At 49.5% G+C, this 13,315-nt stretch overlaps 1 protein-coding gene across 1 annotated transcript; it reads right to left on the bottom strand.

Annotated features, from left to right (window-relative positions):
* Nucleotides 1–1,042: 1,042 nt before the first annotated feature.
* LOC115386781 (uncharacterized) lies at nt 1,043–13,156 on the bottom strand. The gene is given in 16 exon segments (XM_030089248.1): nt 1,043–1,449; nt 1,537–1,617; nt 1,719–1,895; nt 2,010–2,069; nt 2,160–2,301; nt 2,443–2,528; nt 2,957–3,084; nt 3,321–3,372; nt 5,847–5,857; nt 7,559–7,699; nt 9,814–9,959; nt 10,499–11,401; nt 11,403–11,945; nt 12,047–12,260; nt 12,416–12,577; nt 13,039–13,156. Coding segments are annotated over 16 exon segments (3,051 nt in total). The 3' UTR covers nt 1,043–1,362.
* Nucleotides 13,157–13,315: the final 159 nt, after the last annotated feature.

Raw genomic sequence — 13,315 nt, 5'->3', positions numbered from 1 at the left:
CTGATCAACAGTCCTTTGAGGACATTTAATTGATATTTCCATCACCACATTGCTCTACATCTTTCACTTCTTCGTAACTGCTATACTTTTTTGAGCAACTAATATTCGAAATGGACGCTGATACACATAAGACATCTCAGATATAAACTCAACCTTCAAGTGAAAACTCTTGCACTGGTCAAGTAAACATGCACGCAAAGTTCAATTGAATTACATCCGTTTTAATTTATTTCACAAAAGGCAAATCCAGTGCTTATAAAATAGAGCCAGGTAGATATTTGACGTCGACACTCGCACAGCCAAGTAGAGAGGGAACAACAGAGACAATAATCAAAGTGTGAAGACAATGAAGTGCATAAAACAAGTAATACTGATCACTGGAGAAATGTTTGGTGTGCAAAAAAAACACATTCGTCAGAAAATATGACTCTGATCAGTACATCAATAAGTTGAAATGGAAGGTATGTAGTAAACAGGTTTACATTCATATAGAGATGTATGATGCTGATAAATCATATGAGAGTGTTAGAAGGTCGGAAAATAAATATTTGTACCTTTTAGAGTACCGTTCTGCTTGTCATTTATGGTGCATGGATAGAAGAAGCTAACAGAAGGATCTGTTTTAAACTCGAAAGGTTATCTGGAAGGCAGTACAGTTTCTTCAGGTACTCAAAACCAGAGTATAGAATCATGGGATGTAAAACCTAAACACCACGCTTTAAATTAAAATAAGTAAACAAGCAACAACAAATAACCTTCTTACAGTGCAAAACTACACAAACACACAAACGGGGACGAAACTCCACTGGTCAGAAACATTCTCTCAGCATCTGCCTTTCAAAGAAAATAACTTTAAGTGTCCGTCGTGGTTCAGTAGCAGGATGAAAAGCCCTGCGGTCTTGATTTAATAACAATAAGCTGATCACAACATTTCAATAGCATCCAGCTACACAACTTCATCTGAGAGCTAACTTCAAGTCTGTGAGAAGAAAGTTTGGAGTTAATAAGACAAATCAGTGTGTGAATGCCTTGATGATTAAAAAAACAGGGCAGAAATTGTTCTGTTGAACAACTGGGAAAAGAGGATTTCACTTTCAGGGATTCCTAGCTTTACATGCCGAAAAGAAAATGAAGGGAAGGTCTGTAAAACTGTCGTAAAAGCTACCATGACCCTCTAATCCATTACTTTAAGGTAAGCTGGTCAATAATAGTAAAAAGTTATAGAGGTCCTTTTGGAGTAGTAATCTCACTCAGAGCGAGCAGAGCAGAGACCTCTGGGACCTTGGGGGTGTCCTGCGAGGCTGCATAGCTGGTGAAGGACAGTTTGTGAGGCATCGGGCGGTCACAGTCTGTGTTTCCGGACTACGTCTGAGCCAGCTGCAGCTCCTCCAGTCCGTGTTTGCCCAGGTGATACCTGGCCAGATCTTTCCTGGTGACCAGTCCGATCACCTGAAGGGTCACGAAGAAATGCATCAGGATCACATCCAGCGGCAGACGTGTGACGGGCGGAGAAAAAAAAAATAAAACCACGCCTACCCTGTTCTCGTCATCCACGACCACCAGGTGTCTGAGTCCCAGGGCTCTGAACAGCTTGAACACACGAGGCAGAGACGTATCCTGTACACAGAGCGACAACTTCACTGACTGACACTGATGTGGGAGTTTTGGGAAACATTTTAAACTCCCTGTGAAAATCAAACCCCGGGAAGTGTCTCTACCTGCGGTACGGTGTAAGGCGTCGGGTTCATGAACTCCCTCAGGTCCATCATGCACTCCCGCTCGTCCTGAGACACGTGGATGCTCTGGATCGGGGGGAAGCGGGGGTAGGCGTCCCTGAAGTCTTTCAGCTGAAGCTTCCTGTGAGTCAGGCGAGACCGGGCCAGCTCCACAAACACCTGCCAGGAGCGAGGGAGGATTAGAGCGGCAGATTCTGTTGGATTCGCCACATTGAAGAATCCGCTCTGCTTCTCACGGAGGAGACGCAGAGAAACAGTCGTCTCTGATGCTCCCTTGTGCTTAAGCAGAACGATGAGCTGAGACCGGAGGATGAGGCCGCAGAGTTTTGCCGGCTGTGTAGGAGAGAGAAAAACTGTTTTTCATACAGTGTGTATCAGTGTGTTGTGACACATTTTGAGGTTTGTATTTTGCGGTGCACCAACATTGCCACCCTCGTCATTTTCTGTAACCAGCTCGACCACGGGGAAGCCATTGTGATTGGTCGACGTGTTGCTCAGTATGTCCACGATGGTTCCGACTTTCTCCAGTCGGTTCAAGCAGGTGACCGGAGAACTCATCACCTCTCTGGATCGCAATGAAAAGAACATAACAAAGAAGATCAAAGAATCTCAGTCAGACGAACCAGTCGGGACTGAATTACACATTAGCCATAAGTCATGAGGCTCGAATGAAAATCCCGCAGTCAACAAGTCAGACAGGACCGACCTGGCAGTGAGCCAGTGGGAGGTGGCAGGAGCCTCCCAGTGCAGGAAGGGAACGCTCTGCAGCTTGATGTGGATGTCATACAAGCCCTGAAGGAAGAACAGCAAGTAAAGAAACATATATTACCATTTTCATCGCATGATATATCTGAGAAAGGAATTAACTTGTTGCGACAGCGGCCCCAATGCCAGGACCAGAATGAAAGTGAGTTCTGTAGTGAAGCACCGGCGTCCAACCATGTTCAAAGTCCATGATTAGATAACCCATACAAATATGCATCAAGTTAGAGAGAGTGAGAAAAGAAAAATCGGACAATTTATATCAACACTTCAGAGTGAACACTCGCTTATGCATCAGTAAATCGCCTTCTGCGTACAGTGAAGCAACATTTCAGAGACAGTGTGGGGCTTTCTTGGATTTCATCAGATTTCAAAGATTTCTGTTTCGATATGTGTGGTGAGGTTCGGTGGTTTAACATTAGCAAAAATGCAGCACGTCCCTGCTCCTTCACACACACCTCTTGAAAGTAGTCTCCGACGATTTTTGCGGTCATGAGGACGAGCATGATGGGAAGGCCGTAGGTCACGTTCCCCGTCGCCTCCACCATGATGACAGTCAAACTGAGGGTCATTCTCACGATGCCACCTATTATGATCAGACCGTTTTCACTCAAATCTTACTCAATCAAAAGTTAAAACAGATACAGCTTATAATCATCTTCCCCTCGAATGAAAGTTTCCACAGGACGTCATTCTAGTTTTTAAAGTCATAACCAGGATTTGAACCTGGATCTCCCATATTCATAACTCAAAGAAAACACTAATATATGAACAATGTTACACAAGCAAGCTTAGACAATACTGGACAAAGTTTTTACTCACCTAACTGAGCTGCAGCTCCAATCAAGGCATATTTACCAGGATCCGCCCAGATCTGACACAAAGAAAACACAAACAGCAGGAATTCCCTTATGAATGCTGGGCTTTTAATTTCTCCACGATATATGAGAGATCACACTTTTAATTTAATTCTAAATGGCATGAACTCAAGCTCATCAAAACACCGAATGAAGGTAATTCTATTTTTCTTTCAGTGCAACAATCTGTTGAGCGCGTTATGGAGCCAGCTGAGTCAATGTTCTGAGTAAAACGCGGTCCCAGGCCGCGCCGATGAGGAGGGACGGGATGAAGACTCCGGCGGACACTGACAGGCCGCAGGTCCAATAGGCCAGGAAGAAATACGTCAGAGTGAACAACCCCAGCGTCAGGGGATTGGCAGAGTTGAGAACAGCCCACAGAATGAGAGAAATAGACAGTCCTCCCACTTCTGTAAACTTTTCAATATCTGTGAAGACTCAGAGTTAAGAAGGTTGTCCTCAAAGTCCAAGGCTGAAAACTGTCCATGATACACTGAAATGGCTGAAATGACCTGATCTGAAAAGTGATAAGCAGCATTATTGTCATATTATCTGATGCTGAGAAGTCCGATTATCACACTAAGATTTGCAGATGTAGTGTAAAAGGGTTCAAGCAAAGGACAAAAAAAGGTTATTGTTCTTACATTTTGAGATTTTACTAAATTATCTTTCACTTAAATGTAATAAGCATACTGATGAGACTGTGTGTGAGCAAACACCTGCGAAATGACAACAAAATTAGCTTTGATTCTTGATCTTAAGTCTTTATATATCTGCATGCTTTTCACATTATATGTATTTCAGCTGCTTTAAAGTCCACATCCTTAAAAACAACTCACTCAAATAGAAGTACAAGAGGCATTGGAGCTCATTTACTCTAAAGTTCAGCAAAAAGGACCAGCATGCATAACAGGCATTAATAAAGACCTAGTGCGTATGTCTTACTTTAACAAAAAGTTAGTTAAAAAGGGTTAGGGTTAGGCAGATAGTGAATTACAATGAATTTATTGACTTATTTACAATAATAAAACTATTTCTTTTATTTCCACAAAACTCTAAAACCAACAATGAATAGCTCGCACTATAAAGTTAATTAGGAAGTACACAAAAACTCAAATTAGTAAAGCAAAATACTAAATCAAATTAATACACAACTCAAATTAACCAAACCAAAGTTAGCAACAAAATCCAAAGGGTAAACAAACAAAACTGTAAATCCTAAATACTTAAGTGCCAAGTGCTGTGCGTTCATTAAAAGTGGCTTGTGCGTCTATGCGGCATGAAATGCGGGGTAAAGTGCTTTCTGTTTGACTGTTAGAGCATACAGTATTTTATTTATTAAATCCTAAAACAACAAATGAGAATAATAGAGCCTAAGTGGCTATTCCCTTTTTTTCCTATTGTCAGCTCCAGCCACTCAGCGAGCAACAAAAACTTCGTCGGCCTCTTAAGTCCTCATCAGAGCCCACATCTCTGCAAAGGACTTCACCCCCGGCACACAACAACTTTAGTGCTCTAACACCCCAAGCACAGCCATACGACCTCCCCAGCGCTTCTCCTGTTTGTTGCACACCTGTACCTAATAACTAATCAGGGTATGGAAGATGCTGCCTGCGTGTAGTGCGTTCACAGACTTGCAAGTGTGTGGGAATCTTCTCAAATACAAAACCACCCAGTCACAATAATGACTCTGTGAAGGTAAGGATTAATGAAGAAAAACTAAATGATCTGAACTGAATGATTTGCATGTAAGAATCTGCCACTTTGTGCTCAGAAGGGTGTAACATATTGAAATATTAGGATACTTTCTTTACCCACTTGGTATTTGATCCCCGCCAGCTGCTCTACCGCAATGTCTATAAAACAGGCGATGAGGCCGGTGAGGAAGCCAATCAGACCACAGACCACCCAGCGACTGATCTCCAGACAGTGGTAGCCCTAAAAAGACAGCATGATTGAAGGTAAAGAGGGAGGGGACAAAAAGTTGTCATTGTGGGAGTGCCGTTTGACCCAAGCGCAGAGACGGAGACAAGATGAGGTGTGCAAAGGTTTATTCGGTGCAGAGAGTCACGAGGACTGCAGCCCGGCTGCAGTGCCGCAGGTTGGCTTAAGGTGAGGTCATGGCAAGGTCGTGGGGTGGCGTGGGGTGGCGTGGCGAGGTCGTGGCAAGGTCGAGGCGTGGCGTGGTGTGGCTTGGCGAGGTCGAGGTCGAGGCAAAATCCCTCACTGAGATGTGCTGGGCAGGAGAGCGCTTCTGCAGCAGCACGGCAGACCAGAGAGGATAACGATCCGGCACGGACCAGGTGGCTGGGAGAGGCTTAAATAGGCAGGCAGGGTGGCAGTCCCCAGCTGACTGTAATGAGTAATCAGCAGGACCCAGGGAGACTGGGACTGCCCCCTAGCCTGCCAGAGCAGAATCCTGACAGTACCCCTCCCTCAAGGGACGCCCCCTGGTGGACCACCAGGCTTCTCGGTATGGTCTCGGTGAAACTGAGCCACCAGCTCTCCGTCCAGGATGCGGGAACGCAGAACCCACTGCTGTTCCCCTGGTCCGTACCCCTCCCAGTCAATCAGGTACTGGAAGCCCCTGTCCGGACGTCGGACAACCGATATCCGGTGCACCGTGTAGGTGAGCCCTCCATCGATCCACCTTGGTGGAGGAGGATCAGCAGGAGAGGGACAGAGGTTACTGGAGTGATGGGGCTTCACCTGGGACACGTGAAATGTGGGATGGATCCGCAACGACGGGGGAAGGGACAGCCTGACCGCAGACTTGTTGATGACCCGGGAGATGGAGAATGGACCGATGAACCGAGGCATCAGCTTCTTGGAATCAGACTTAATGGGGATGTTGCGAGTCGACAGCATGACCTGTTGTCCCACCTGATAGTCCGGAGCTGGAGCATGCCTCCGATCTGCCCACCTGGCATTTTCCTCCAAAGACCGGCGAAGGGCGGCCCTGGTGAGGTGCTAGACCCGTTGGCATCGGCGGATGTGCCATCCCACCGAGGAGACAGCAACCTCCCTCTCCAGCAAGGGCAGCAGTTGCACCCCAGAGCCACCTCGAACGGGGACCGACCCGTGGCCGCCGACACCGACGTATTGAGGGAGTACTCTACCCAAGGAAGCAGGCCACTCCACAGCGCAGGATTGGAAACCGTCACGCAGCGCAGGACGGTCTCCATGGCCTGATTGGCGCCGGGATGACAGGTGAGTTTGGATAAGTGAAGCCAGTGTAACACCTCACCGCGGACCTTGGATGGAACGTACGTCCTGTTGGCTGGACCTCCCCCAGGATCCGGCTCACCCACCAATGCCTCCTGCACCCGCTCCATAACGGGCCAGGTCAACGCCCCCATCACACAATCCACCGGGATAATGGTAGTCTCCTTACTCCTCTCTCCCTCACCAGCGAATTGACGAGAGAGGGCATCGGGCTTGACTTTCCGGGAGCCTGGGCGATAAGTGATGGAGAACGAGAAGCGGTCAAAAAACAACTCCCACCTGGCCTGCCGAGAGTTCAACCACCTAGCAGATCGGAGGTATTCCAGGTTCTTAATAATAATAATAATACATTTTATTTCAAAGCGCCTTTCAAGGAACTCAAGGACACTTTACAGAGTTACAACAACAATCAGAGGAACAATAATAATAATAGATAAATAAAATCATAAGTAACAACACAGCAAATAATGTCGGTAAGGAACTGAGAATAGTAGGAGAAAACTAAGTGGAGTATGCAGATCTGAACAGATGGGTTTTAAGTCTGGACTTGAAGAGGGGCAGAGAGTTCAGATTACGGAGGTCTGGGGGGAGAGAGTTCCAGAGCTGGGGAGCAGAGCGGCTGAAGGCCCTGCTCCCCATGGTGCTGAGGCGGGCAGGGGGCACAGTGAGGTGGATGGAGGAGGAGGATCTGAGGGAGCGAACTGAAGTTGAGATGTGGAGGAGGTCACACAGATATGGGGGTGCGAGGTTATTGATGACCTTAAAAGTGAACAGTAGAATTTTGAAATGAATCCTATGCTTGACCGGGAGCCAGTGCAGGTGCTGGAGAATGGGGGTGATGTGGTGGTGAGAAGGGGTCTTTGAGATGATTCGAGCAGCTGAGTTCTGGAACAGTTGAAGTTTATGGAGTGATTTCTGTGGGAGGCCGAAAAGGAGAGCATTACAATAATCGATACGGGAGGTTACAAGGCTGTGGACAAGGATGGAGGCAGCGTGAGGAGTGAGGGAGGGACGGAGGTGATTGATATTGCGGAGGTGAAAGTAAGCAGACCGAGTAATGCAATTTATGTGAGACTGGAAGGAGAGAGTGCTGTCCAGGATGACACCCAGACTCTTGACCTGAGGGGAAGGGGAGACCGAGGAGCTGTCGATGGGGAGAGAAAAACTGTCAACTTTAGCAAGTGTGGATTTAGTGCCAACTAGGAGGATTTCAGTTTTATTGCTGTTTAATTGGAGGAAATTTGCAGTGAACCAAGACTTAATGTCAGAAAGGCAGGAGATGAGGGAGGGGGGTGGGAGCGTGGAATTGGGCTTGCAAGAGAGGTAGAGCTGGGTGTCGTCCGCAAAGCAGTGGAACTGAATGTTAAATTTGCGAAAAATACTGCCAAGGGGGAGGAGGTAAATGATGAAGAGGAGGGGCCCCAGGACTGAGCCCTGGGGGACACCTGTGGTGACTGGGGAGAGGTCTGATTTAAATGACTGAAGCTGAATGAACTGAGTGCGGCCCTTGAGATATGAGTGAAACCAGCTGAGTGGTGTGTGGGTGATGCCGATGGAAGACAGTCTGTGGAGGAGGATTGGGTGTGAGATGGTGTCAAAGGCCGCACTCAGATCGAGGAGGATGAGGATAGAAAGTGAACCAGAATCAGCTGCCATGAGGAGATCATTGGTGATTTTAAGTAGTGCTGTTTCTGTGCTGTGGCGGGAGCGAAATCCAGATTGAAAGGGCTCGTAAAGATTATTGAGGGAAAGATGAGAATGGAGTTGGCTGGCGACTGCTTTTTCCAGAATTTTAGAAATGAAAGGTAAGTGAGAAATGGGGCGGAGGTTATTAAAATTGTTGGGATCTGAACCAAATTTCTTTAGCATGGGGGTAACAGATGCTGTTTTAAATGAAGAAGGAACAACACCAGAGGAGAGTGAGGAATGGATGATGGTGCATATGAGAGGGAGAAGAGAGGGGAGGCAGGATTTGACCAGGGATGTGGGGAGGGGATCAAGCTGGCAGGTGGAGGGCTTTGATTTTAGGATTATATCAGCAATTTCGGGGGGACTGGGGAGATGAAAACTGGAAAAATAGTGAGAGTGGAGAAGAGGGGGTGATGGGGAGGGCGATGGTCCGATCGAGCAAAGATTCTGATGGATATTGCTGATTTTGCGATTGAAAAACTGCATTATAGAGTTACAGGAGTCAGTGGAATACAGATGGGGTGGGAGGGAGTTAGATGGTTGGGTAATTTTGTTAAGCAGAGAGAAGAGTGTTTTTGAATTTCCATCGTTGGTGATGATGAGGCTGGAGTAATAGCTGGTTTTGGCTTGAGTTATGGAGTCCTTGTAGAGAAGAAGATGGTTATTGTACATGTCCTTGTGGATAGTAAGACCAGATTTTTTATGAAGACGCTCAAGTTGACGACCCCTGGCTTTCATCTCTCGGAGCTCAGGGGTGAACCAGGGGGCAGAGGAGGAGAAAGAGACCTGACGGGTTTTGACTGGGGCGAGAGAGTTAAGTATGTCCTGAAGGCTGTTATTGTAGAGGATGACTAGTTCTTCAGGGTTGGAGAGGGAGTCCGGGATAGAGACAGAACGAAGGCTGGTGGAAAGAGTGTCGCAGTTGACATCCTTTATATTCCGAAAAGAGATGAGACGGGGGGGCTTGATGATGGAGAGGGAGAGTGTGGCACTGAAGGTGAGGAGGAGGTGGTCAGTAACAGGAAGTTCATCGGCAGTGAAGTTGGAGGGAGCGAGGCCAGAACAGCAGATTAAGTCCAGAAAATGTCCTTTTTTGTGGGTTGGGAAATTGGTGAATTGAGCAAAATCAAAGCTCTCCAGACATGACAAAAAATCTTTGGTGAGGGGGAGATTAGTATTGTCTATATGTATATTGAAGTCACCTAGCAAGATGACGTTAGGGGACAAGGTAGACAGGTGGGTGAGGAGGGTGGAGAGTTCATCTAAAAAGTTACAGTTTGGCTTGGGGGGACGGTAAACGGTGGCAATTAAGGTGGGAGCGGGACCAGGCAACTTAAAAGCCAGACATTCAAATGAGGTAAGTGGGGGCACGGACACGGGGAGAACTTTCCACTTCTCGCGGTGAAGTATCGCGATACCACCCCCGCGTCCGTTGCCACGGGGACGGCAGACATAAACAAAGCCAGGCGGAGTAGATTCGTTAAGTTGAGTGTAAACATTAGGCTGTTGCCAAGTTTCAGTTAAGCAGAGAAAGTCCAGCTTACGGTCGGTGAGGATGTCCTGGATGAGATGTCCCTTGCTCGTGAGTGAGCGGATGTTTAGCAGACCGATGTTGACTGGAGTGTCGTGCCTGACAGCTGAGTTAGCCGACCGAGCTAAGCCGGCTAACGCGCTGTGATCGACAGTCCGCCTGGTGGTTTTGAGACGACGGCGAGAAGTGGACCAGAAGGATTTTATGGCTGTAGAGTCGTCGTGATGGAAGTGCCTGCGAGACCCACGGTGGATATATTTACGGCGTGGGGGAAGAGCGATGTCCTGGAATTGGTGCAGCACAGGAGGCGGGGGCTGAGGCAGGTGAGAGCGGATCCAGTGGAGCTCTGCTGCGGTGTATTGAAATAATCCTGTCACAGGATGATGGCAGGACAGCAGGAACAGCCACACACATGTGAGCCAAAGACAAAAATTGCTTGCCCACATGATGACGGGACGGTGCCGGGAGTGGAACGGCAACAGGTGGGCAAATGTTTGCCGAGGCGGAAAGCACCAAAAAAATACGTGATTAGGAGAGACACTTCAAAGTGAGTTTGATGACACTCAAAAAGAAGTGAAGTCAATTGTCCATAGGCCAGGAGAAATGACCAGTCCGTGTAATCAGTCCATTAATATAAAAACACACACATTAAAAGTGCCGGAGAGCAGCGGCAGCAAGACGCGCCAGCGTCCACTCACCCGGAAGTCTTGTGGTCAGTCCAAACCACAAACGGCTGCCTCGCCCCCTCCAGCCAGTGCCGCCATTCCTCCAGGGCCAACTTGACCGCCAGCAGCTCCCGGTCCCCCACGCTGTAGTTCCTCTCTGCGGGAGACAGGCGCTTCGAAAAAATAGCACAGGGGTGGACCTTACCGTCGTCCAATGACCTTTGCGAAAGGACAGCGCCGACTCCAGCGTCAGAAGCATCCACCTCCACAATGAGTTGCTGGGCCGGGTCCACCTGTCTCAGGATGGGGGCACTGCCGAAGCGCTCCTTGAGTCTGGCGAAGGTCTTCCCAGCCTCCTCAGACCAGGCGAAGCGGGACTTTGTGGACGTGAGCAGGGTGAGGGGACGTGCCACCTGGCTGTAGCCTCTGATGAAGTGCCTATAAAAGTTTGCAAAGCCCAGGAGGCGTTGCAGTTGCTTGCGGTTCAGGGGGACAGGCCAGTCCATCACTGCCTTGACCTTAGCTGGATCCGCCTGGATCGAGCCCTCCGCAATGGTGAACCCCAGGTATGAAGTGGAGACAGAGAAGAATTCACATTTCTCTGCCTTGACATACAGCTGGTTTTCCAGGAGCCTCTGTAGCACCTGCCAGACGTGGTTGACATGGTCCTCCTTAGATCTAAAGAACACCAGGATGTCGTCAATGTACACAAAAACAAAAGTGTTCAGGAAGTCTCTCAACACATCATTAATCAGACGTTGGAACACTGTTGGGGCATTGGTGAGACCGAAGGGCATGACCAGGTACTCAAAGTGCCCCACCGGAGTCTTGAATCCCGTCAGCCACTCGTCCCCCTCACGAATGCTGACCAGGTGGTATGCATTGCGCAAGTCCAGCTTGGTAAAGATGGTGGATCCCTGCAACAGCTCGAAAGCCGAGCGGCAACGAGTATTTGTCCATGACCGTGATGTTGTTGAGCTGCCTGTAATAGATGCACGGGCGAAGAGAGCCATCCTTCTTACTGACGAAGAAGAAGCCTGCCCCGAGAGGCGACGAGGAGGGTCGGATGATCCCGGCCTTCAGGGCATCCTTGATGTAGGCCTCCATGGCCTCCCTCTCAGGACCCGACAGGCTGTAAAGTCTCCCCGACGGCAAGGTCGCCCCCTTCACCAGTTCAATGGCACAGTCGTAGGGCCTGTGAGGGGGTAAAAACAAGGCCTTGGTTTTACTGAACACAGGAGCCAGGTCACGGAAAACCGGAGGCACCAGGGAGAGATCAGCAGCCTCCACGGTGAGCTGACGGATGGGCAGAGATTGAGAACAGGCCGCCAACCGGAGGCAGTTGGCCAGGCAGCGAGTACTCCAGGAGATCACCCTTCCGCCGGTCCAGGAGCTGAGAGGGTCGTGGAGCTGCAGCCAGGGGTACCCGGGGATCACCTCATCCATAGACTGGGGTAGAATAAGGAAACTTATCTCCTCCCTGTGGTTACCGGGTAAAGCAGAGTAACAGGAATTGTGCAGGACTTGACGATGCCAACCTGGGTTCCAGAAGCACAGAGGACTCATTTGGCTGGAGCATACCCGTCGACGTCAACCCCCAGCCTCCGCGCCAGCCCCTCCGAGATGAAATTCCCTTCAGCTCCCGAGTCCACCAGAGCCTTGAATTGCACCTCCACTGACCCCCACGACAAGGTGACAGGCAACAAAAGCTTCTTAAGGGGACTTTGGTCCTCCTGACTCGCCAGGAGGCCCCTACTTTCACTGGCGGGCCATGTCTTTTGGCCAATTGGGACACCTGTTCCGGACATGGCCGGACTCCTCACAGTAGAAACACAGTCCCAGACTCACCCTCCGCTGGCTTTCCGGCCCGGTTAGCTGGATACGGCCAACCTCCATGGCATCTGGATCCTGCTCAACCGTGAGTGCTGGAGCGGGCTGAGACCGTCTTACCAGGGCAGACCTCCCGAGTGCGGTTGTCCAGCCGAACCGCTTGGGATATCAGGTCATCCAGCGTCCTTATATCCTCTCGGCGCACCAGTTCAGCCTGGAGCTCCAGACGTAGCCCAAACAGGAACACGCCACGCAGGGCTATGTCATTCCAACCGCTTGCGGCTGCCAACACCCGGAAGTCCACCAAGTAATCCGTGATGGAACGACCTCATGGTCTCATTATCAGCAGCCGCCGGGAGAAATCCCCCTCCTCCTCAGTGTGGTCGAAGGCCTTCTTAAACTCAGATGAAAAATGAGAGAAGGAGTAGTTAGCTAACGCGGCACACTCGATGATGGCTCGGGCCCAAGCTAGCGCACGCGAGTCAAGAAGATTAGTCAAGTAATAGATCTTGGAAGCATCAGTGGGGAACTCCTCCAGAGCCCGTTCAAAAACTAATTTACACTGAAGCAGAAAACCACTGGCTCCTCCAACCTCTCCCCCATACCTTGATGGAGAGGAGATAGAGATGATGCGACGCTGGCCGAAGGCCGCTCCACTGGTCACCGAGGGTGGGGGTCCGATGGCGGAGCAGATGCATCCGGGGCTGATTTCGCTTTTGCTAATTGACTCAACATGGACATACACTCGCTCATCTGTTGTCCCAGATGATGCAGGTAGCCCTCGACAGCATCCAAGCGTTCCTTGGGTGTGGCAGGGCGACTCTCTGCTGGGTCTGGGGTCTGGCCGGATCGTTCTGTCATGGTGGGAGTGCCGTTTGACCCAAGCACAGAGACGGAGACAAGATGAGGTGTGCAAAGGTTTATTCGGTGCAGAGAGTCACTGGGACTGCAGCCTGGCTGCAGTGCCGCAGGTTGGCTTAAGGTGAGGTCATGGCAAGGTCGTGGGGTGGCGTGGCGAGG

This window comes from Salarias fasciatus, chromosome 4 (genome assembly GCF_902148845.1).
Source record: "Salarias fasciatus chromosome 4, fSalaFa1.1, whole genome shotgun sequence".
NCBI lineage: Eukaryota > Metazoa > Chordata > Actinopteri > Blenniiformes > Blenniidae > Salarias > Salarias fasciatus.
This window is presented reverse-complemented; position numbering and strand designations above follow the sequence as displayed.